The sequence below is a fragment of the Peromyscus maniculatus genome, chromosome 20 (genome assembly GCF_049852395.1).
Source record: "Peromyscus maniculatus bairdii isolate BWxNUB_F1_BW_parent chromosome 20, HU_Pman_BW_mat_3.1, whole genome shotgun sequence".
Classification (NCBI taxonomy): domain Eukaryota; kingdom Metazoa; phylum Chordata; class Mammalia; order Rodentia; family Cricetidae; genus Peromyscus; species Peromyscus maniculatus.
In genome coordinates this window covers 50,454,048-50,478,093 of record NC_134871.1, presented here as the reverse complement: position 1 = coordinate 50,478,093, position 24,046 = coordinate 50,454,048, and the positions used below count along the sequence as shown (strand labels likewise).

The 24,046-nt window shown below is 44.6% G+C and overlaps 1 protein-coding gene across 2 annotated transcripts in view; it reads left to right on the top strand.

Moving 5' to 3' along the window:
- Mrtfa (myocardin related transcription factor A) overlaps positions 1 to 24,046 on the top strand; it is a 184,837-nt gene that overhangs the window by 89,017 nt on the left and 71,774 nt on the right. Inside the window, exon 1 of one of the 2 annotated variants that reach the window (XM_015997861.3) lies at positions 1,956 to 2,225. The exons of the other annotated variant lie outside the window; for it this stretch is intronic. Within the exon in view, the coding sequence (XP_015853347.2) occupies positions 2,180 to 2,225 (46 nt within the window). The 5' untranslated portion in view covers positions 1,956 to 2,179. Of the gene's footprint in view, positions 1 to 1,955; positions 2,226 to 24,046 lie in introns of those variants that run through there. 2 annotated transcript variants of the gene reach the window in all.

The following is a 24,046-nucleotide window of genomic DNA, read 5'->3' as shown; positions in this document are numbered from 1 at the left end:
GATTAAAGGTATATCTTCCCACCTCAAAGATCCAGATCACAAATGGGTCTTCCCACTTCAAATGGTTTAATTAAGAAAAAAAAATCCCTTGCAGGTATGTCCAGCCTCTTGGCTTTTAGTTAATTTCAGATGTAGTTGACAACTGAGAATAGCCATTACAATGTTCTTTGACATAAAAGCAAAATCTGATCATTAAGCAAATATCTTACTTTCTGGGATTTTAAAAAGTTACTTAGATTTCTGTTTTAAAAACAGCTTTTTAAAAAAATCATGTTCCTTTTGTCCCACGTTCATATGAGTAGGACTTGCTGTAAAAAAAAAAAAATCTAAGCCAAAACCTGCTATTCCTCGTTCTTGTCCATCACATAAGTGTCCATGTCTCCTGTGGGCTGAACACTGACATGTGTGGCATTGTAAGCACTTCCTGTGGCACAGAGGTGCCTGGCAGGAGGGAGACCGTCTGTGCCCTTTTTCAGTCTCTATTCAGGAGTCTTGTAATTTGTCATTCTCCCCTCTAAGTACAGAACTGTGAGAATTTGCTTCATATGGAAAAAACAAAACCCCTCACATAGCATATTTCATAGACCTAGAGGGTCGAAGGGATGACTCAGCCTTTTAGGGATGCTTCCCCCCAAGTTGGTAACCTCTGGCCAACTCTTAAGCACTCCCAGTTGAAATTCACTCATTTTTCATCTGCCAGTTGGAGCTGGGTTGCCAGCAGGGCCTGTGAGAACCTCCTGCCTCCCGGAGCAGCGTGCGCCCACACTGGCTGCCACTCCATTGCCTGTTGAGTCATTCCCGCAGCTCTATATAGAGCTCGCCTCTTAAACATGATGTTCTTGGAGGGAGAAAGAGAGGGAGTTTTTCTCTTCCACAGAACCTCCCTACCCCAGATCTGCATTGCCTTTTCTCCTGTGCCTTGCCCTCTCTGTGAAACTGTTCTTTAAAAGGTCTCCTAGTGTGTCCATTTATTGTTTGTTTGACTTTGTAAGCATTAAAGCATTTACCGGGCTGAGGCTGCTCTAGCATGTTGCACCAGAAAGGGTCAGAAATTTAGATAACCACCCAACAGCTTCCTGGTTTTCAGGTATTAAAAGTCCATCAAACGGCTCAGAAGCATCTTACTATCACTTTATTGTGGATATCAGTTATAAAAAAACACTGCAAACGGAATAAATGACCTTTTAATTTGAGGCAAATGAAATAATTCCTATCTGTAATTTAAAAGGATCTAGGTTTTGTTTTTTTTTTTTCTCCCTAGGGAAAGCAAAATGCCTATGTCCATTCATGTCCATTCTTATTCAGAAGAGTTGCTGCTCCCTGTAGTAGGAAAAGGCTGAAGTTTATCAGGGAAAGGATGCTTTTCCAGTGTATTCCCTATATCCAGCATAATCTCAGAGCATTGTAGGAAAATTATCTGTGGCACCCTGTCTATTCACAGCTAACATGTACCCCCATTGGCAGTGAGGGGCTCTTCAGGAGGACCGGCAGATATGAGAAACAGATTACCGCTCTGGAATGTGTTCTATGGTTTTTGGAAACATATTTTAATTGGAGTGGGGGTGGGGAAACAGTTGAACTTATGTAGTTAAATCGTCAGCTTCCTTAGCTGTTGCCTGTAAATACCACGTATGAAAGAAAGGCTGTTGGGATTCTCAGCAAAGTTATGTGGCATACGCACTTATTTGTATATATATATATGTTGATATGTATACAAATCAACATGTTTCTTTCGTGAGATTGAGTTTGGATTGTGTTTGTTTTGTTGCCCTAAACTGAATTAGCCCAGAGTTCCTTCTAGTAGGGTTTTGAATAAAACCCCGCCTTCCCATTTCTAAAAGAGAGGAAAGCAGTTTAATCTGCCTTCCGAAGTCCTTCTGTGCTCCTCCCCTCCCCCAGAGAGGACCGGAGGGGAGGAGCCACTGCTCTAACCACGAACTTCAGGTCTTCTCTGGAGTGCTCGCTGGGCTTCCTGTCTGCAGTCACTCAACTCTGGGCCATCTTGACTTGCCTGAAGGGTGGAGAACTGGTGTCTTCTCCGAGGAGGGGAGTGAGTTCTCACATTCTCCTTTGCGCACAGGCATGAGACTGAATTTGTAAAGCTCGCTGTGACCTTTCTAGACTTTTCCTGTGACTTGGACTTTTTGTGTTTGTGAGCTGTTTCCGTGAAGACTCCGTCATGACTCTGCTGGAGCCCGAGATGCTAATGATGGCTGTGCAGTCAGGTAATTCCCTTATTTCCTGCAAAGCTCCTTTGCCACAGGCATCTTTAGAATGGTTGAGCTCATTTGTACTAGCAGCACTGGTCTGAGATGGGAAGCTGAAACGTGCATCATTCAGTAAACATTCCATTTTCAGGTTTTTATTGTTTTTAAAATTCTTTTCTTGAATTGCATATTTCAGTTTTTCAGGCATAGCTTTGAATTAGATGCTAATTGATCTGAGGAGCGCTCAGCCAGGGGAGCTACTTGCTTGTCTTTAACCATTTCATCACTGTCTTCGGCACTGCTTTAGTGAAGAGTAATTACATTGCTTTAGCTGCTTTATGTAGTGTGTCTTTAGTCACAAACCTACTCTTTGTAGTCACTGTGAGAGGATCTTTGACGCTTTCCTCCACTGTTGTTCTCCTCTGTGCCTCAGCCTTCCATTTCATCTTTACAGCGTCTGTGGGAACGAACGCTCTTGATAAAGCACAAGATTGGGTTAAACCGTAGAGATAGGGGAGCAGTTAACAGAAAGAATGCAGATTTTTGAAATTCTATCTCTAAAAATAGTTTCTCAATTCAAAGCTTCTCTTAAAACATTTAAAAATTCCACATAGTTTCTTTTACTTTTGGTGTTTTTAAAACTTGTAAGTCAGATATCTAAAAATAGAGAATGTTCCCTCTCTTATTTTTAGACTTATACTAAAATGTAATCTGTAGTGTTTTCAGAAAGATTCACACAAGTGGCGTTTGCACCCTCTACCCCATCCCCTGGCCCCACACAGAGAATGAAACTCCATCTCTGGCATGACTGGTCTCTGTCGTCCTTGGGGAGTGCTTAGGTAGTGTGTTGTCAGGTCAGATACACATCAGCTGAAGACGAGCAGATGCCGGAGATGCCGTTAGGTTACGCCGTGGACAGGAAGGGCCAAGAAAGAAGGATACGAGCCATTCTCTTTTTTCTGTTTTACAAACACAGCCATAATGCGTCATTTATCAGATGAATTTTTCTGTTCTAGTGTGCTGTGCCTTTCAGGTTGCCTTTTCTTCCCCTCCCACGGATCTCTGGAGCTTTGGGTTCTAAACAAATAGTGTGCTTATCTGAGTGTTTCCCATCTGTCTTTGATGAGGTATCTCAGTAGCTCCTGGTTAAACTGACTCGATTTTTCCCATCTGTATTCCAGTTTCCTGCTGTGTGGGGGCAAGTGTGTATTTTACTTTAAGAGGCAGATTTTAATATTTGAGCATTCTTTCTGTCTCAGACACTAACACCGCATAGTAGGTTAAAAAGTTTCTTCCCCCAAGATAATTTCAGTGTTCCTAGCCCTAAAAGGGAAAGAAAAGACTGGTTTTTTTGTAGTTTCTTGTCTAAGAGTAGGTTTTCTTACAACATATGCTGGGCAGGGCTGGTCACCCATCTGTCAGACCAGCTACTTCATAAAACTTTCAAAGGACAACAGTGTGTAAGACAAGTGTGGGTGAAATTGACAAGGCTCCTGGAACAGGTAGGACCAAACGTCTGCTGAGAAGACGGTAGACGTGGGCTTCATCTTTTTGTTATGTACGTAAAAACAGTGAAGCTGGGTCTAGGGATGGCCTTCCCATTACTTAAGTTAGGAGATGTTCAAAAGCGTTCAATACCACCCCCCAGGGATGGCTTTGTGAAACTTGACTGTTTTGTTCTGGAGTGTCACAGCCACGAGCCCATTATAACAGTAGTGCAGCAGCCATTGTGATGGGAATGAAATGATTCTGCTATGGAAAGTCAGTAAACAGTGATTCTTGTTAAAAGCCAAGAAATACGTTAATCTATACTCCGTGAGTATATGCTAAGAGAAATGCTTTTCATACTGTAAAGTAACTAAGTCCTTCAGACAGAATTGAAGATGCAAAATTTTAAGGTGCTGGTATAATAGTTTGGGGTTCACTGTGTTCAGCAGCAGTTTCCACCCAGTCCTTGGAGCTTGGAGGTTTTGGAAGGACATTCTTGAGCGTTGGTGAGGGTTTCCCTCCTTCACACTGCTGGAGGCCTCAAGCTGGTTTGGATCCAGTTGGGTGCTGCCCTTCCGTGAACCTGTCTCAGTAGGGTCACCCTCTGTCCTGTCATTCCCGCAGTGCCACCTTCACAGTGCACACCAGGGGTCCCCTACAGGTGGCTCCTAGTTAGACCATAAGTGTCTTTGAAAAAGGTTTCTTTTCAGTAAAGTGTGTGTGTGTGTGTGTGTGTGTGTGTGTGTGTGTGTGTGTGTGTGTAGATATGTGGCCTGTGTAAGTGCAGAGCACACAGAGGCCGAGCTGGAGCTGGAGTTACAGGCAGTTGTGTGCCACCTGATATCTCTCTCTCCAGCCCTTACCAGCTTCTTACGAGCACATCACTCATGGATGTGGACTCCTAGCAGGCATTAATTTATCTTTTGAAGAGTGGTGGAATTTTGTTTGACTTAATTCTCATTAATAAGCATAAGCCTTTAAATTAAGATTTTTATTAACGTATTTTGTAATCTCTTCTTCCGTGAATAAATGATCCAGTGGCCATTGTCCTGGATCTCACTCTGTAGACCAGGCTGGCCTCGAACTCACAGAGGTTCACCTGTCTCTGCCTCCCAGGTGCTGGGATTAAAGGCGTGTGCCACCACTGTCTGGCCAGCTTCATGGCTTTTAAAGTCGGTGTTCTTTTGCCTCCCTGAATTTGTAGTGTGCCCTGTCTGTGATGAAGTGTGTTGTTGGGTAGATCTTAGTGTTCCAGTCAAACCATGACTGGAATCTGTCTGGATTGTCACAATTAGAAAATGACTTGAAATGAACATTGTACAATTTCTGAAGCTGGCCCTAAGAGAATAATATAGGGGCACAGCATTGATGGGTATCTTTCTTAATGGAGGTATGCCAGGGCTCAGGCCTGACTCTCTCTCTCTCTCTCTCTCTCTCTCTCTCTCTCTCTCTCTCTCTCTCTCTCTCTCTCTCTCTCTGTGTGTGTGTGTGTGTGTGTGTGTGTGTGTGTGTGTGTGTGTGTGTGTGTGTGTGACCCCAGCCGGGCAGCCCTCTGCCTTTTCCCAGTCAGTACCACTCTGTCAGTTCATTCCTCCATAACAGTAAGACAGACTTCCTTGGCAGAATGTATTAGGATGGCTTCCCAGGTCTGCTTTGGACCCACAATACATGCCTGATCATGTTGGAATACAGTTAAGGAGTCAGCTGGCCCGTTCCCCCTGTTGCTTGTGTACATATGTGTGTACCCCCAGGCCTCACACTTGTCCATGCATAGGATACCTTTGGTCATTGTGGCTGCTTCAGGGAGAGAGGATGATGAAAGACCAGGAGGCCGAAGTAGAAGAGACTTGGTGTCCACAGAGCAGTTGAGTAGTCTTTTGAGCGTATTCTGGAACTATGCTGTAATGCAAAAGGATATATAGGTACATAAAGGCATTAGGTATGTAAACTTTGACCCCGAGAATCCCACTGCTCGGCCTGCGAAGCAGAGCATAGCCTATGTGAGTGCGCTCGTTGGCTGTGCGCAGAGACGCCTGTTCTCAACGGTGCCCCTTTCAGACCATTCATGTTCACACCAGTTGCATGTTGCCTATTCAAAAAATTCACTAATTAAAACGTTGCTCCTCCGTTCATTAGTTAACGTCCTTATCCTTTGATATCTTTGTACTTAATTCCTAAATGTTTCTTTGACTTCTTTTTCCTTGATCGTGGCCGTTTGCCTCTGCACTGTTTGTTTTAAAACAGAGCATACAGAATAGGGGGATGATAGTCATTCAGAGGAGGGCTGGGGAAGATGGCAAGGCACAAGGGGCAAGCTAGGCAGATGGAATCCCGCCCATTTTGGAAGCATGGTACTTTTAGGAACCCCCGACACTCAGAAGTAGAGAGCTGATCAAAAACCTCAGAGCCTTCAGCCTTATATCACCTACTTGTGGATCTCTTGAGTGCTCGAACTTCTAAGTGGGCTTAGAAATACCCTGGTTTCTAAGGTGGTGGTGGTGGCGGCGGCGGTGGCAGCGGCGGTGCACGTCTTTAATCCCAGCACTTGGAAGGTAGAGGCAGATGGATCTCTGTGAGTTCAAGGCCAGCCTGGTCTACAGAGTGAGTTCCAGGACTGCACAGAGAAACCCTGTCTCGAACCACCCCCTACCCCTCCCACACACCCCATCCCCGGAAAAAAAAAAAAAAAAAAAAAAAAAACCACCCTGGTTTCTTTTTAAGGAATTGTAGAGTTTGAAGGACAGTTTAGGTATTTCCTTGTCTTCTTTTTCTTTTGAAAAGAGGAAATTGGCCTTTGGGGTTGGTTTATTTCCTGAAATCGTGTAATTAATTTATGGCAGAGATAGGAGGAGACTTTGTTCCCACAATCTCTTGCCAGTGTTCTTTCTGCTTCAAGATATTTAAAAAGAGATGCCAGAGATCTCTAGTTTGTAAGGCTGGATGTGACCTCCTCTCAAATGGTGCCTCTTCTTGGGTTAAGAGAGAAGATAAAAGCAGGGTGTGGTGGTATTCACCTTCAGTCCCAGCACTGGGGAGCCAGAGGCAGATGGATCTCTGAGAGTTTGAAGCCAGCCTGGTCTAGACAGTGAATTCCAGGACTATGTAGAGAGATCCTGTTTCAAGAGACAGAAGGCAGGGAGAAGATAAAAAACTGGTGTCTGAGTATCTGCTTCCCGCCCCTAGGAAGTAAAGTCTAAGCACCACAGACTTGCCATTCTCTAACCACCTTCGTCATGCTGTCTTCTCTGGCCTGGGTGATGATCTCATCAGACAGGTAGCAGACAGACAGCTGTTGTCCGCACTGCTGTGGCTTACATTTGACTGCCCTTTCTCTGACTCACTGATCTATCTGGACCTTCTCAGAGTTAGGATGCAGATCAAAGGAATTTGAAATCTTCTTTCACTTCTCTCTTTCTCCCTCTTTTTTGTTTCTCTTTGGATGAAGCAGGCTGTCAAGACTCTGAACCATGATTTTAGCCTTATTAAAACAGTGCCAAATTAAACAAAGATGAGGCTTATACAGGCTTACATTTTTATAGAGTCTCACTTCTATGATTACCACATGCATTGTTTTTAAAAATTTTCTTTTTGATAACAAGGAAAATACTAAAGGCCCTGTGTTGCCGCCAACACTCAAAACCCTTGTACTTCTTGAAGCTTAAGGGCCGTGTTGGGCTGAGTTCATGGAGTCACAGTCTGGGCCCTGCTTAAGGTTATGCAAAGTCACCAAGTAGGAGGTAGCAGCAGAGTGAGCATAGAGGGGCTGTACGAGGGAAATCAAACTGAAAAAGAGATGCAGCAGTAAAAATGTATGCTACCACACTACACAGTTCTCGTGTATGTTATTTAATGCCATGATTGTCCTTCACACCTGTAGAGGAAACTTGAAACTCAAAAGCATAATAAGACATGGAACGAATCTCTATGTTCTAGTGGTTTAAATAGATATATTCCCACCATATATTTGAAAGGCCAAGGGAGGAGGTGTCCCAAGTTCATATCTAGTCTAGGCTACATATATGATTCCAGGCCAGCCTGAGCTGCAGTCTAAGACCTTTCCAAAACAGTGTTGGCAAGATGACTTAGTGGGTAAGGGCACCAGCCATCAAGCCTGAGGACTTGAGTTTGATCTCTGGGACCCACATGTTGGAAGGAAGAGAACCAACTCCCACAAATTGTCCTTGGTCCCTCACATGCACGTATTCATGCATGTATAATGTAAAATGTAATTTAAAAACTGCAATAAGCCAGGCGGTGGTGGCGCACACCTTTAACCTCAGCACTTGGGAGGCAGAGGCAGGTGGATCTCTGTGAGTTTGAGGCCAGCCTGGTCTACAGAGTGAGTTCCAGGACAGCCAGGGCTACACAGAAAAAGCCTGTCTTGGGGGTGGGGGTGGGGGACGACAAAACAAATGAACAAAAAATCTTCAATAAAACAACCCTCCTCAAATAAACCCAGTAGTTTAGATCTTTAATTACTTGCATGATCCACTTAAAGTCAAGTGATACCCTCTCAAGACCTGCTGGTGGCTCTTCTGTGTAGCGTGCTGAAGTCCTCATAGAGCAGTGTGTCCATCCTTGAGAACGTGGGCTGCTCCCCTCCCTCCCTCCCTCCCTCCCTCCCTCCCTGGTTTTGCACAGCCGTGCTTCTTGGCTGTCCCTGATGCCTAGCGCCTGCGCAGGATCTCTCATATCCATCATTCTTCAGTGGAACACTTCCTCACTTGCTTCATGGCGTCCTCATCCCCGTAGATCTTTGCTTAAGCTTTAGTTTCTCAGTTAGCCCTTCTCTGGTTGGGAATTGTAAAATCTTGCATCATTGTCTTTACACCATTTATCACTTGACAGATTCATGACTTATTTATCGGTTTCTTGATGTAGCTGTCTCTCAGAATGTAAGTGCTGCTGAATGGGGATTGATCTGTGTATGTGACTCTTGGATATGGTTAGCATATGATAATTCTTTAATAAATGATCAAAAAATTGCAGTGTATTTTAGGCAAGTATGTTCCTCAGAATGTGGCTGTTTGTGAGGTGAGAGTTTCCTTTTTTATTAATATTTTTAGTTGGTATACAAAGTAATCAGTTTCATTATCACAGTTTCATACAATATCAAAATATGTGCTTTACTCATATCTGCCCCCCCCCCACCTCTGGTCTCCTTCCTCCCTCCAAATAGCTGCAGTTCTGCTTCCGTGTCATATATGTGCATATATATGTTAAATCTAGATTCTACGTGTAATAGGAACGTGAGCCTCCCTTCCCTTCGGAACCCTTCATCTCCCCAGACACCTCCTCTCATGTCGTGCACGCATATAGAAGTCTAGATTCTGCACGTGAGAGGAACTGTCTTTGTCTTTTGGAGTCTGGGTTATTTCACTTAGCATGGTGATATCCTATTCCATCTGTTTACCTGGTAATGACACGATTTTGCTGTGTGTCGGGGAAAGGAGAGGGGAGGGAGGGAGGGAGGGAGGGGGGGAGGGAGGGAAGGAGAGGTATTCATTTGTAGTGTGAAGGCAAAGGTTGGCAGCAGGTGGCTTCCTTCCTTCCTTCCTTCCTTCCTTCCTTCCTTCCTTCCTTCCTTCCTTCCTTCCTTCCTTCCTTCCTTCCTTCCTTCCTTCCTTTTTTTAATTTCTCACTAAACCTGGAGCTCACTCATTCAGCTAGACTAGCTGGCCAGAGAGCTCATAGGGATTCTCCTGTCTCTGCATCCCTGTCACTAGGGTTATAGTCACATTATCACCATGCCCAGCTTTTTATATGACTGGGTCTCTAAAGGCTCATGCTTGCTCAGCAAACATTTTACCAGCTGAGCCACTTCCATCCAGTGGTTGTTCTTTATAGCGGAATAAAATGCTTTTGTTGTGTATGTAAGTGCAATCACTTTTCTTTTCCTCCCCCCCCCACCCCAGACAGGGTTTCTCTGTGTAGCTTTGGAGCCTGTCCTGGATCTCGCTCTGTAGACCAGGCTGACCTTGAACTCACAGAGATCCTCCTGCTTCTGCCTCCTGAGTGCTGGGATTAAAGGTGTGTGCCACCACCTCCTGGCAATCACATTTCTTACCTAATTATCTGTTGGTGGGCACCTAGGCTGCTCTCTTACCTTGGCTTTTGTGAATGTCAGAGTATACCTTTAAAGCAGCGGTTCTCAACCAATGAGTCTCGACCTCTTAAAGATAGCATATCAGATATTTATGTTATGATTCATAACAGTAGCAAAATTACAGTTATGAATTAGCCACGAAATAGTTTTATGGTTGGGGGGTCACTACAACATGAGGGACTGACTGTATTAAAGGGTCACAGCATTAGGAAGGTTGGGAACCACTGGTTTAAATCATGGTGTGATAGGCCCCTTTGAGGAGACTACAGAGTAATTCAGTGGTTTTCAGGGTGTGGTTGAGGACCCTTTAATATCCTGAGCTCTTTCAAATGGTGCAAGATCTAAAAAAAAAAAAAAACTGTTGTGGTCTCATGTACAATATATTTTTCTAAAGCTACACGGTGGAGTTTATCAACAAACGAATGAAGAATGAGATTTGAAAAGTTTTCTGTTTTACATTCTAGCAAGATGAAATATTGATAGGTAAAACCCACATAACAAAAGCTTTTTGAAGTCCCCAGTAACTAGAAAAGCGAGAAAGAATCTTAGCCCTAGAAAGTTCTGAGAAGTGCAAGTATAAAGCTCAGGCTGGAGCTGCCGTGTGCAGCGCTTGCCTTTAGAGTGTGCAGCCCTAGGCTGGGGGGTGGGGTGGTGGCGGCTGGGTTCTGACTCTGCTGCCTTTAAGCTTGTGGCAGTGGCACTGCTTGATTCCTGTTCACCTCTCTCCTACACTAATAATGCGACAATACCTGTCCCAGGGATGTACGTATGTGCAGTGCTTGTCACAGTTCCTGCCACATAGAAAATAGCATATTTGCAAAATATTATCGGGGTAGGTTGTTGTTTGGGGGAGTTTTGATTCTATTTAATGTGTACAATATTTAATTCTTGGGCTGGAGAGATGACTCGGTGGTGAAAAGCACTTGTAGAGCCAGTTCGGTGCCCTGAGTTCATACATGGAGCCCACATGGAGATGAGAGCAGAGGCCTGACCTGACCTCCACACGCTGCAGTGACACCTGCCTGCACGTGTGCACATACTCACACACACACTATACACAACTATCAGAATATTTTAAAGCTTATTCCTGGGTTTTTTTTTTTTTAACTCCAACAACACTCTTGGTATTTGGTAACTCAAACATTTTAAAAAGTTTTTTCTTTAGCCTTAAAATGCTTTTAAGAAATTGTTTTAAGGAAACTAAAAGATAGGAAAATATTTGTTTTTAACAAGTATATTCCAAGTATAGAAAAAGTGTTTTCCATGTTTCCATCGAATCTAGAATATTGGGGGCTGGAGATGTAGTTCAGTTCATAGAGTGCTTGCCTACCATGGAAGAAACCTAGAAAAAAGAAAACCTAGAAAAAAGGGAAAGAGTGGTGTGTGCCTCTAATTCAGTCACTGATGGAGACAGGTGTCAGGACCACAAGTTCAAGGTCATTTGTAACAACATAGTGAGATAGAGGTTAGTCTGAGCTACATGAGACCATGACTTAAAAGGAAGGAAGGGAGGGAGGAAGAGAGGAGGAAAGAAAGGCTCTGAGGCTGCACACCAAAATACTAACAGTTCTTCCAGGAAGTAAGGCTTGGTTAGAGATTTTCTTTGTTGGGCCTTTGTGGTTTTCTGTCTCTTTCTGATTTTCTATGGTGAACATCTCTGTTCAGATAAATCCCATATTAATTGTCATGTCTAGGTGCATGTGTAGTTGGTTAAGAGGAGGAAGTGGCTGGAAAGCATGGTGTCACCGTGGGCTCAGGCCGAGTGAGGGCCAGCACAGCGCTGAGCAGACTGCATGATAAGGGCCTGCCATCTCATCCGCTGTGTTCCCGCTGCCGAGTTGTTTGTGTAAATCCTTTTACACTTCGCCTTTGTTTCTGTTTGGTAAGATTTATTGAAATTTCTCTTTGCAGTGTTTGTCTTAGGCCATGTTCTTGGCAGAGCTGGGGATCTTTCCTATGCACACTAACCTACTCTCATTTGACTGAGCCTTCCAGAAGATTTTGTAAGCTGAAAATACACCGCTTTTTTTTTATTTTAGTGGGTAATCATAATTCAGCTTTTTTTAAAGCATAAAATGGTGGCATTGATATAAATATGCTTTAATTATTAAGTGATTTTCCATAATACGTGTTATTCTTTGAAAATCTTTCCCCCTTCCATGAGGCAAGTCCTCTCATGTAGCCTCAGATGACCTTGAACTCCTGATCCGCTTGCTTCTGCCTGCTGAGTGCTGGGGTTACAATGTGTGCCACCATGCCCAGGTACGCAGTTCTGGGGGTCAAATGCAGATAAGCACTCTGCCAGCTACGCCACATCCCCTGTGTGAAAGTGTGAAAGTCTTAATCCATGTGCTCCTTACCGGAAGATGGGTTCTGAGATTGTGCGCCTGAGCTTTGTACAGAATCAGGAGGATTTGTAACAAGGAATCAAACTGTTAATGTTAAGTAAGTTAACCTCCTCCCTGTCTTTTCTCTTTTGTTTTGGGACACAGGGCCTCCTGTAGCCCAGGCTGGCCTTGAACTCCCTATGGTGGAGGAGGATAACCTTGGACTTCTGATCTTCCTGCCTCAACCTCTTGAATGCTAGAATTACAGTTGCTTGTCACACACCCAGCTATAAAGAATTCTTAAAACCCATAAAGAGTGGGCAACATCTGGATATGACATTGCAATATATATGATGCTGGGCAGGTGTTGGTAGAGGCAGTAGATCTCTGTGTCTCCATGTGCATAGTGAGATCCTGTCCAAAAAAAAAAAAGAAAAGATGCTAACAATTATCTCTCCAAAGTCCCTAAATGTTATTGATCGGCATAGAAATGCAAATAAAAGCCACAAAGAGAAGCCAGTTCATACCCATTAGAATAGTTAAACATGGAAAAGACTGTTAATTAGAAGTGTGTGTGAAGTGTGAAGCAGTGGGGAGTCACAGTATGGGATATAGAATGGCACATAATGACCTGGGAAGGCAATTCATTAAAAAGTTAAATACATTTAGTATATCACCCAGCAATCCAATTTCCAGATCTTTACACAAGAAACATGGAGTATACATTTGTGCTGAAGGTTCATAACAACTTAAAATTTTAATCACTCCAAACTGGAAACCACCTAAATGGCTGTTGGCAGGTAAAAGACAGTGCTAATATAGAAGAGAATACTAGCAATAAAAGTGAACAAGTTACCAATTCACAGATCACCAGTATGTCTGTATTCTGTAAATTTCATAAGTATTGTATTAAATGTAAGAAACCAGATTCTACTACACACTCTCAATTCACACATATTCTTAGAAATGCAGGCCACGGGGCTGCAGAGATAGGTCTTTCAGAGGACCTACCTAGTTTTTGTAACAAAATCTCAAAATTGCCTGTAATTCCATTTCCTGGGTTTCCAGTGCCCCTGGATTCTCTGTCCATACATGCACAAATCCATATGCAGATACACATATATACACAAATTAAAAGTCCTTCTCAATTAGATTTTTTATTTTGTGTACATGGGGGTTTGGACAGTGTGTATGTCTGCATATCGTGTTCATGTCTGGTGCCCACAGAGGCCAGAAGGCGGTGTCATATCTGTCTGGAACTGGACTTATAAACGATTGTGAGCTGTCATGTGGGTGCTGGGAATCGAACCCAAGTCCTCTGGAAGAGCAGCCAGTGCTCCTCCTCACCAAGCCATCTGTCCAGCCCTGATTGCTTTCTTCCTTTAATGTGAGCTGGGATGGGGCTGGGGAGATGGCTAGGTGTTTAAGAGGACTGTTGCTTTTGTAGAGGGCCTGAGTTTGGTTTCTAGCACTCATGTAGGGCAACGCCAGAGGGATACAGGATCGTTTTCTAGCCTCTGTGGTTGCACACCCATATGGGCATGTACATGCTTGGGTATTCACAGTCTTTAAAAAAAAAAAAAAGACAGATTAGAATATTGCTACATGTTTCTAAAAAATGAATGACGTACTATGGAAAAAAAGACCTATTGATAACTCCCAAGATAGTTACATGGAATGAAAAAAGTTACATAGTGTTTGATATTTGTATAAACTTAGAAGTTTGGTTTTGTTGCTGTTGTTTGGAGACTGGCCTTGAACTCACAGAGATCTGCCTGCTTCCATCTCCCATGAGGGATTAAAGCCTCTGCCACCAGGTTTGGCAGAACATCACATTATGAAGAGATTGTGGTTGTCGGATCTGAGGGTGGTGAGGGGATAGTTCTGCACTGGGGGCCGAGCAGTGAAGAAGATAGGCATTGTCTTGACTGTCATTCTTACTGGTTACAGTGATGGACTGTGGCTTTGTAATGTGTGATTAATAAGGGAAACCGGTTCAGGATGTTGGATCGCCTTGTTTTTACAAGCATGTGTAGATCTATAATTAGCTCAAAATAAAAAGTTTAGTTTAAAAAAATGCAGACAGTTTGGCAGTTTTTCAGAAAATTAAAGCATAGCCCATATGACCTAGCATTTCTATTTTTAGCCCAAGAAAGTCAAAACATTGTCTTTGCAAAAACTTGTACACAAATATTCCCTGCAGGGCTGGCAAGATGGCTCAGTGGGTAGAGACACTTGCCGACAAGCCCTTATGTTGTGAGTGTGAGTTTGATCCCTGGAGCCCACATGGTGGAAGGAGAGAAGTGACTTCACAAGTTGTTCTTTGACCTCCGCACATGTACCACATACTCATGTATTCAAACCCAAATAAATAAATAAATGAATGAATGAATGAATGAATGAATGAAAGTGTGAATGTTTGAAAAGGGTTCTTAGCAGCATTATTCATATAGTCAAAAAGTGGAAACAACGCAACAGTCCATCTTACGGTAAAAAAAAAAAAATTAAAATATGACCATGTAGTAGAGTACTAGTCAGCCGTGAAAAGGAGTGGAGTTCTGACATTTGCTACAAAATCAGTGAACCTTAAAATACTATGACAGATCTGGAGAGAGCTCAGAAGACTGTTAGAAGACTTGCTGTTCTTGCAGAGAACCCAGGTTCCATTTCCAGCACCCAAACAGCAGCTCACAACTGTCTTTTACTCCTAATTTCAGCTCCCCCTTCTGACCTCCAGGGAGACCTTGCACACGCGTGATGCACAGACATACATCATACATGAAAGCACTCATACACATGAAATAAAGTAAATTAAAAAAGGATGCTGTGCCAAGTGAAAGAAGATAGGTGCAAAAGGAGTCACACTGTGATTGTCTTCCCATGGAATGTCCAGAATGTGGAGAAATGTGGAGAAAACAGAGGAGTGGTTGCCCGGGCCTGGAGGGTGCGCAGCGGCTGCCGAGCTAGCATGAAGGTGCGCTGCGGTTCTGCAGTGCTTCTGCTTATGAAGCCTGGTGAATTGTGTGCTGTGCACGTTACCTAGGCTTCCAGTTCTCCGGCCGTTGGGTTGGCTCTGCATGTAGCTGTAGCCCTGGCTACTTGGGAGGCAGAAGCAGGAGACCAAGAGCAGCATGGCTAACATAGTGAGACCCCATTTCAAGAGAAAAGAAAATCTGAGGGGAAAACTGTAGATTTGGGGGGTAACAAGCAGAAGTGGAAGAAGTACTCAAGGGCCTGAAGAGACTCAAGGTGCAGAGCTTTGTGGGCTCTCTGGACCGTCCTGGGGTTGTACAGCCTGCGCCTGTGTCCATGAGCACTGAGCTGCAAAGTGGGTGGATTACCTAAAGTTCAATAAAGTTGATTTTTAAAACTTATAAAACTGTGTGTAATTGCAAGCTTAAAGTGACCTTTAGGTAGGAATACTCATGCAGTCTTACTAATCTAAAGCAAACAAAAGTCAGGTATGCTGAGTTCCGGGGCTAAGTTGCACAGTGAGCCAGGGTAGTATCATCCAGCCTGTGCCTTCTGCCTTTGGCCTAGCCTGGCTGTGTTGCTGTTTTTCAGAATCTGTGGGTGTGTGCAATTGCTCTATTTTGTTTGTTGTTTGTTTCTGGCTATTGTATTGCATTCTTTTCCTCTGTGTGCAAGTTGAAGAATGTCCCAGTGGTATAACAAATGAAGGTAGTTGCCTCTCACCAGCCCTTTGGAGTGCTCAGTTAATCTGGGCACAGGAGGTTGGTTAGAATGACTCCTGAACAAAGGGTTTGGGTAGCACTGCTGGGCAATGCTTAAAAAACAACCGAGGCCAAGTGTGGGCACTTCTTTCCCTCCTGCATTGCTTCTGGTCTCACCCCAATCTCTCGCCAAGAAGTAGGCTGTCTAAATAAGTGTTACAGAAAACCTGCCAAGGTTTGAGAAGAGTTCTAGAAGGGATCTGTGAGAAGGACCACCTCTGTGAGCCTCCCTCCTTCACCTGCTCTTTCTCAGGTCTTAGGTACCGCTGTGGCCAAGCCCAGGGTAGGTTGTGCCACGTGGTAGAGGCTCTGTTTCCTTTGTTGCCCCGGTGCTGGGGGTTGTGTCTAGGGCTTCAGGGATGCTAGGCACAAATCTTGTTTCTATTGTTTTCCTCAAAGGCGGGACGGGTTAAAAACAGCTTTTCTTGAACAGACACCACATTGGAACATGCAGAAGTAAGCAAACACAACCTTAAAACACAAGAGGCGCATTCTAGAATTCTAAGTGGGTCTTGTAGGGGTCCCAGCAAAGTCTGCCATGTATGGGAAGGAAAAGCTCACTTGTCCTGTGTTCTACTTCTCAATACCTCTGACAGTTGATTGAAGGCCCTAGGTCATTTCCCCAACAACCAGTTACCTGGCTTTCCGACATCACATCTGTTACTATTGTCTAGAGTGAGTATAGGCTTCATGAGCACAGAGCTCAGTCCCTCAGACCACTCAGCCTTAATCAGTAGTGATGGGGTTACCAGTGTGCTCACAGGCTCTGCACGACTTGCCTATAAATCAGAGGTTTCTACAGTCCCCTGTGCAGGTTAGATCGTTTGCTAGATTGGCCCACAGAATTGAGGAAGACACTTCACCTCCTGTTACATTTATTTAAAAGAATATACTTCAGAAACAGCCGAAGGAAAAGGTGTAGAGGACGAGGCATGAGCAGTGGGACTCCATGGCTTCTCTGGGCATATCACCCTTGGCACCTCCATGTGTTTGCCAGCCTGGAGGTGCTCTGACCCTGACATCACTTGTGGATGTGTATGGAGGCTTCCTATGGAGGCACAATTGATTGAATCTGTCTGTAGATGATTTTTCTCTCCCCACTTCCCCTCATCTTGTTAGATAGACCTCAGTGGCCTCCAAGTCATGATCCTCCTGCCTCAGTTTTGCAAGCGTTGAGGTTATTGATGCATGCTACTACACCCTGAACCTGGTTCCTCTCTGATCCAGTGAGTGAGGGTAGAACTCAGGTTCTAGTCTTCTAGCCTCGTGGTCGGTTCTGACTGCCGTCTCTTTCCTAAGCACTGTGTTGGCCTACACTCACTGCACAGGATTGCTGTGAATCACGAAAGCTGCCGGTGCCTTGGTTGCCCTTACTGCTTAGGAAATGTTAGGTTCCCATTAATTAGTAGCTCAATGCCAGGAGTGGGGCTGAAGACCAAATATGTCCTTCTTATTATAAACCACACTAGCACAGTGTGTGGGACTGTATTCCAGCTTCCATAACTCTCAGAGTCCTCACAGCAACTGTAGGAACTCAATGCCTTTATTAGCCTCCTTCACACAAGAGGGAAGGAACTGAGGGACAAAGTGGGTATGAAGCCTGCCCAGTACCACACCTGGTGAGGGAGGGTGGAGCTGAGTCTGTCCAGATGGTCTGGCTTCAGAAGTCAGTGTCTTTCCTTTAGAGTAAACTTCAAACCCTTCACACCATTGGAACTCTTTGTAGACAGTTCTGGTCATCTGGGTCCTCTGCTCCATTGGCCTGGGATGTTACCTACCTTCTTCTAGACTCCTGCCCCCCCCCCCCACGGTAGTCCCCCCACACTGTGATGTGACTGTTAAACAAAAAACTGTGACCTTCCACTTTCTTTTAAATTCTGTTGTTCTAGCCCCTCCTTCTGCAAAGGGACAAGCAGGCCTCTTTCTACTTTTGAACTTGCTTAGGAGTAAATAAATGGGTATACAACAAACTGTAACCCTCACTTAGAAGCTTCCTTGTGGTAACCCTTTACCTGTTCACAAGGTGAGGATCGGTGCCATTTGGGGATCCGGTGTCACACGTTAAATCTACGGAAACTCCAGTATCTTGCCACAGACGTGCATTAGAAATGCTGCCTAATGCACCACACAGTGCCTATGCATTGGAATTAGAGTGGGAACCTGTGCTGTAGGAGGATCTGCTTGGCTCCAGTTGGGAAGGTGTTCCCTGCTCCTTCCCTTTCTATCTGGAGAAGTCTCGGGGAAGTTTCTTAACAGCTGAGTTGGTGCCTCTGCCCCACGAGAGGGTTGAAAATAACCGTCTGTTAGTTGATCCTGAAGATGCTTTTGCATTTAGGCTTTTGGTCCTTTATGATTAAAATTGGCTTTGGGGGTTGTTTGCATACTTCCAGAAAAGTCTGTGAATTTAAAGAAAAAAATATTTTTTTTACATATTCGTGGAATTCAAACCATGCTGAATATTACATGAAAGACATTTTGAGAACCTAGAAGCAAAAAATGTGATTTCCCCACATGCATATGGACTATATATTCTGGTTGTTTTAGAATGAAAAAAAAAAAAAAAAAAAAAAAAAAAAAAAAAAAAAAACTGGGCCACCACACCTTTAATTGCAGCACTCAGGAAGCAGAGGAAGGTGGATCTCTGAGTTCAAGGCTAGGCTGGTCTACAGAGGGAGTTCCAGGACAGCCAAGGCTGTTACACAGAGAAACCCTGTCTCGAAAAACCAAACCAAAACAAACAAGAATAAAAATGTAAATAATAGCTAGTGTAGAGTCTTTGTGTTCTGACACTAATAGCTGAGTTGGCTGGTGTATGCGGCTCTTCTCTTATCCTGCCCACCACCGACTTTACCTCCTGTTCACTTTCCTCTTGCTTTCCTCCTCTTCATCTCTCTCTTCTTCCTCCTCCCTCTTCTTCCTCCTTTCTCTCTTCTAACCTGCCTTATTCTTTCCTACTCACCCTTCGGGTCTCAAAGAATGCCCCTTCACCTTTCCCTCACACTTTCTCATCCTCTGTTTCTTCATTGTGCATATACTTTGAGACTATATGTTTGAGATTTTTTTTAAAGATTTATTTTTAACTTATGTGTGTGGATGTCCTGTTTGCTGTATGTAATTGCACCATGTGTGTACCTGGTGCCTGAGGCCAGAGAGTGTAAGATTTCCTGGAACCGTAGTTACAGATGGTTGTAAGCCATAATGTGCTTACTGGGAATTGAACCGGGGTCCTTTGGAAGAGTGTTTTTCACTGCTGAGCCATTTCTCAAGCCCCCTGTTTATGAAATTTTTGTTTGTTGTATATTTTTGTTTGTCTATAGACAAGGTTTCTCTGTATAGCACTGGCTGTCCTGAAACTCGCTCCGTAGACCAGGCCAGCCTCTGCCTCCCAAGTGCTGAGATTAAAGGTGTAGGCCACTGCTGCCCGGCGATTTTCTTTTTCTTCCTTCCTTCCTTCCTTCCTTCCTTCCTTCCTTCCTTCCTTCCTTCCTTCCTTCCTTCCTTCCTTTCTTTCTTTTGGTGAGATTGTGAGGATTTATATGCACAGTGTTTGCGTTTGCATTAGTAGCTTCATCTCTGCCCAGGATTAAACTAAGAATTCTCTTATATTGGTAAAGAGCTAGTGTGTATGTGCTTGGGAACATTTTGTGTTTTGATTTATTGGTTAGGGGCTTTAATGGATCTCTTTCTGTCCGGGCATGGTGGTAAATGCCTTTAATTTTAGTAGAGGCAAGAGGATCTCTGAGTTCAAGGCCAGCCTGGTCTGTACTAAGTAAGCCTTGGTCTGGGCTAAGTGAGTAAGATCCTGTCTTAAAAAAAAATAAAGTTTCTGATATACTTAGATTTGTCCGGGCCTTGGTAGATCATCGTGGCATATTTAAGTCAAAGAACTTAACAGTTTTGATTGAAATGGCAAGTGTTCTTTTGGAAGCTTAACAGTTCATGCTCAAACCAGGAGTGTTAATATCCAGTACTTCTTCTGAGTCCACTGATGGTTACCTCCTGCATGGCAGAGTGCTTCTCAGGTTAAGATGGACAGTTCTTGTGGGATATGTGGGGCTCCTGGAAATCTTTGCTTTAGACTGTTTCCAAAGCTGTCTTCATAAGGACATAGCTTTAGCTGTGCTGGCCAGGGATTGTCGTGCCATGGACAGGCTTTACTCCTTGGGAAATGTCTCTTTCTTCTAATTCTTTCTTTTGTTACTTTAAGCTTTCTAAATTTTCTTTGTTCTTTGCAAGTCGTAGAAATTTCTTTTCATAGCAAAAGAGTTACATAAAATAAGATTTAGAAAATTTTAGTTAAACAAATGCCTTTGTAAACTAACCATGAAAAGATGGATCATTTTAAGTTTACAAATGACTCTTAAATGCAGATTGCTAGGGGTGGTGTCACGGGTATGGGTTTCTTGGATGTCATCCCTTTTAGCCCCGGAGCTAAATATCAAGAGGCTACATGCCCAACCAGAAAACGTTAGCCTCTGCCAACATTACATCAGCTCCACAAAACCTCACTGGCTAATTATCCCTTGGGATCGGACATGGATCTGGCAGCTTGTGAAAGCTGCTTTTTCCGATTTCTGTCTTCCTGGCTGTGACATATCCAAAAGGAATGAAGTTGAGAAATCATCATCTTTTGAAAGCTCTTGACTTCTCATTCCCACAGTGGTTCGTTCTCATGGCCAGGATAGAAAGTTGCTTCTGAACTTGAGGAGGCCCTTTATGTAGTTGATGAGGAGTGACCAGGGAGGGTGATGAGGAGGTGCCTGGTTGTATGTGTGTCTGGATGGCCAGTGTCCCCGGGTTCTAGTGTGTTTCTGCAGCCTCCTCTCTATACCACAGTTGAAGAAGGTGGGTAGACAGACTCAGACTCGTGCCCGTGGTCTCTGTGCGTTGGCTCTGCTGTGAGGACTGGTGCAGTCATTACTCACTTTAGTGATCATCACCCTTTCCTGAGGATAGCCTTCCCTAGAAAGAAGTGCTGTCTGACTTCAAACAGCCCTCTTCATTCCTTTGAGCCTCAGTCTTCCCTGAGCACATTCCCTGCTGTCTCTTCATTCCGTACTTTTCAGTGGTTTTTGCTTCAAAACTAAGCATGAAGTAAGTTGACTAGAAAATTGTTGGACATGATTCTGTTAACAAAGCTCAGGAAGTGAGCAGAAACTGACAAAGGCTAGCAAGGCTGGCCAGAGTGGAGGCCAGGCCCCAGGCAGCCCAGTGATGCCGCACTGCCCACAGGTCTGTCCGTCCTGCTGCTTGCCTGCTCGCTGGTGGACTCCTGCCGCTCTTGGTATTACCACCACTGCCGGGGTAGTTCTGATTATATTCTCACTTCGTGTATTGTCTTCACGGTCCAAGTCCTGGATGGGAGAATCTGGTCATCTTTACTTGGATTATTCATTTGTGAACTGCAGGCCAGGGAAGGAAGGAAAAAGGCTTCTCTTGCAATTGAAATGTCTCCTGATGAAAGGGCTCGGGTGCCAGACAGTTAAACGCTAGGATGCCCTCTCTACAGTAGTTGGCCCCATCCTCACAGCCACGCTACAGTCTCAGAGTGTGTTCTTGGCCCAGGCCTTGACCCTTGCTGCATTGTGTTTCCTGGGGAGTCTGTTTCTGCTTGCCCGGCGTAGAGCGACGAGAGACTGGAGAAAGCTTCCTTCCGAGTCCAGCCAGGTGGACCGGTGAGTCTGTCTGGGATACTTGGAGGAGCATGGGTGAGGGGATCACTTGCAGGCCCGTGGGTGACAGCTCATGAGAGCTGTGCCACCTGTGTAACTTGGAGCAGCTGTGTCACCAGAGGGTCCTGTCCCCTCTCCCAACAGTTGTCCACTGATTATAGAACCCTGGAGCTGCAGGGAGGGTCTCCTCAGGCTTGTGAGTTCGTTTCCTGACCTCTGTGAGTCCCGCTTCTTCCTGGAAGTGATTCAGGCCACAGCAGCAGTAGCCATACAGATAACTCTCTTAATCTACGAGTTCCTTCTCACCAAACTCACCTCAGCCTGTGGCTTCCAACACCACCTAGCAGGTGGTGTGTGTGTCTGTGCCTGTGGCCCTGACCTGGCCTTACTGTAGACTGTGCTAAGCTGCTGCTGCTTCCACTGGATGCCTGGATGGTTCACATGCATTTAAAGCTCATGTTGCCATTCCTGTGACTGCCCTTAAGCCTGGGGTCCCTAACTTAGTGCCAGCTGCCTCCCAAGAATGGCAGGAGTCATCTTTGGTTCCTTTCCCTTCCTGCGCACCTCACACTTGTGGCTGAGTTTTTATAGGCTTTTCTTAGTTTGTCTGCCTGCCCTAGATCATATTCTCACTGTTTGCTTTTTTCCCCAAGCAGCCTTTCTAATTGGTTGCCCTGCCTAGAGCCCAGCTCTCCACCTAGAGCCCAGCTCTCCACCTAGAGCCCAGCTCTCCACCTAGAACCCAGCTCTCCACCTAGAACCCAGCTCTCCACCTAGAGCCCAGCTCTCCACCTAGAACCCAGCTCTCCACCTAGAGCCCAGCTCTCTACCTAGAACCCAGCTCTCCACCTAGAGCCCAGCTCTCCACCTAGAACCCAGCTCTCCACCTAGAGCCCAGCTCTCTACCTAGAACCCAGCTCTCCACCTAGAACCCAGCTCTCCACCTAGAACCCAGCTCTCCACCTAGAGCCCAGCTCTCTTTGATCTATTGTTCATTCAGCTGCCAAGAGTCTCTCTTCACCTCCTGTTCATTTTTGTTTGTTTTGGGGATCTCATTTGTGTGGTTAGAGACAACTTGGTAGAATCATTTCTTTGCTTCTAACATGTAGGTTCCAGGGATCAAACTTAGGTTTGGCCGTAGGTGCCTTTATTTACCTGCTTGACCATATGACCAGCCAATGTTTATTTTTAACATTTTTATTATTTTAGTTATTTTTATTTCATGTATATTAAGTGTTTTGGCTGCATGTATGTATATGAACCACATGTGTGCCCTGTTACCTGAGTAGGCCAGAAGAGGATGTTGGATCCTGTCAGCAAATGTGTAGGTATTTGTGAACCAAACCTGGGTTCTCTGCAAGAGCAGCAAGTGCTCTTAACTGCTGAGCGCTCTCTCTCTCTCTCTCTCTCTCTCTCTCTCTCTCTCTCTCTCCTCCTCCTCCTCCTCCTCCTCCTCCTCCTCCTCCTTCTCCTTCTTCTTTCCCCAAAACAGGGTTTCTCTGTGTAACAGTCCTTGCTGCCATAGAATTCACTCTGTAGCCCAGGCTGGCCTCAAGCTCACAGAGATCCACCTGCCTCTGCCTCTTGAGTGCTGGGATTAAAGGTGTGCACCACCACTGCCTGGCAAAAATCTCATTTTTTTAGCCTTGGCCAGACTGAAATTTATAACAGTCTTTCTGCCTGAACCTCTGAAGTGCTGGGATTATAGGCATGAACCACTGCACCTGACCAAATTACTTTTCGTAAACATCAGTTTTAACCATTTGACTTTCCTACCTGGAATTCTTTGGTTTTCTATGGGATTTAGCTATTTCATGTATGCATTTAATCTCTCATTGTTGGGTTATTTCCCTCACAGTCTCCATGAATACTGACTAGCTTTTGGGTTCTGGAAGTGCTAGTATGCAGCTGGTGTCCTTGAGGTTTCTATTCTTGGTCTCTGCCCTGACCACCCCTCTTTGTGTATGTTAGGCTTTTAACGTCCTCTTGTCTGTCCAGATAAGCCTTAGCTCTTCTAAGATGTGTGCGCTCCTCCCACAAAGGTGTGTCTCTTCCTTGTGCCCCACCCCCTTTTCCTTCTTTATTTGATGTTAGTGTTGTGGCTGCACGTATATCTGTGTATTCTATACATGCAATGCTCAGAGATGTCAGATTACCCTGGAACTGGAGTTACAGATGGTTGTGAGAGGCACTATTGTGGGTGCTGGGAATTGAACCCAGGTCCTCTGGAAGAGCAGCCAGAGCTCTTAACTAACCACTGAGCCATCTCTCTGCCACCCTCCTTGTGCTCATTTATAGTCAGTGCATACCGCCACAAAGTACTTGATGGAGTGCGTTCTGAGCTGGTTCATGGTTACAGAAAGCACATTCTTAAAAAAGGAGGTATTTTGTTTCTGAATCCCTAGGCTCTGGCATGTAGCTGTTCTGTAATAATCTTATTTAAAGACTGATGAATAGAAGGCATTCTGAGAAGTAAGACAGTGTGCACGTGTGAAGATGCTTGCATAACTGA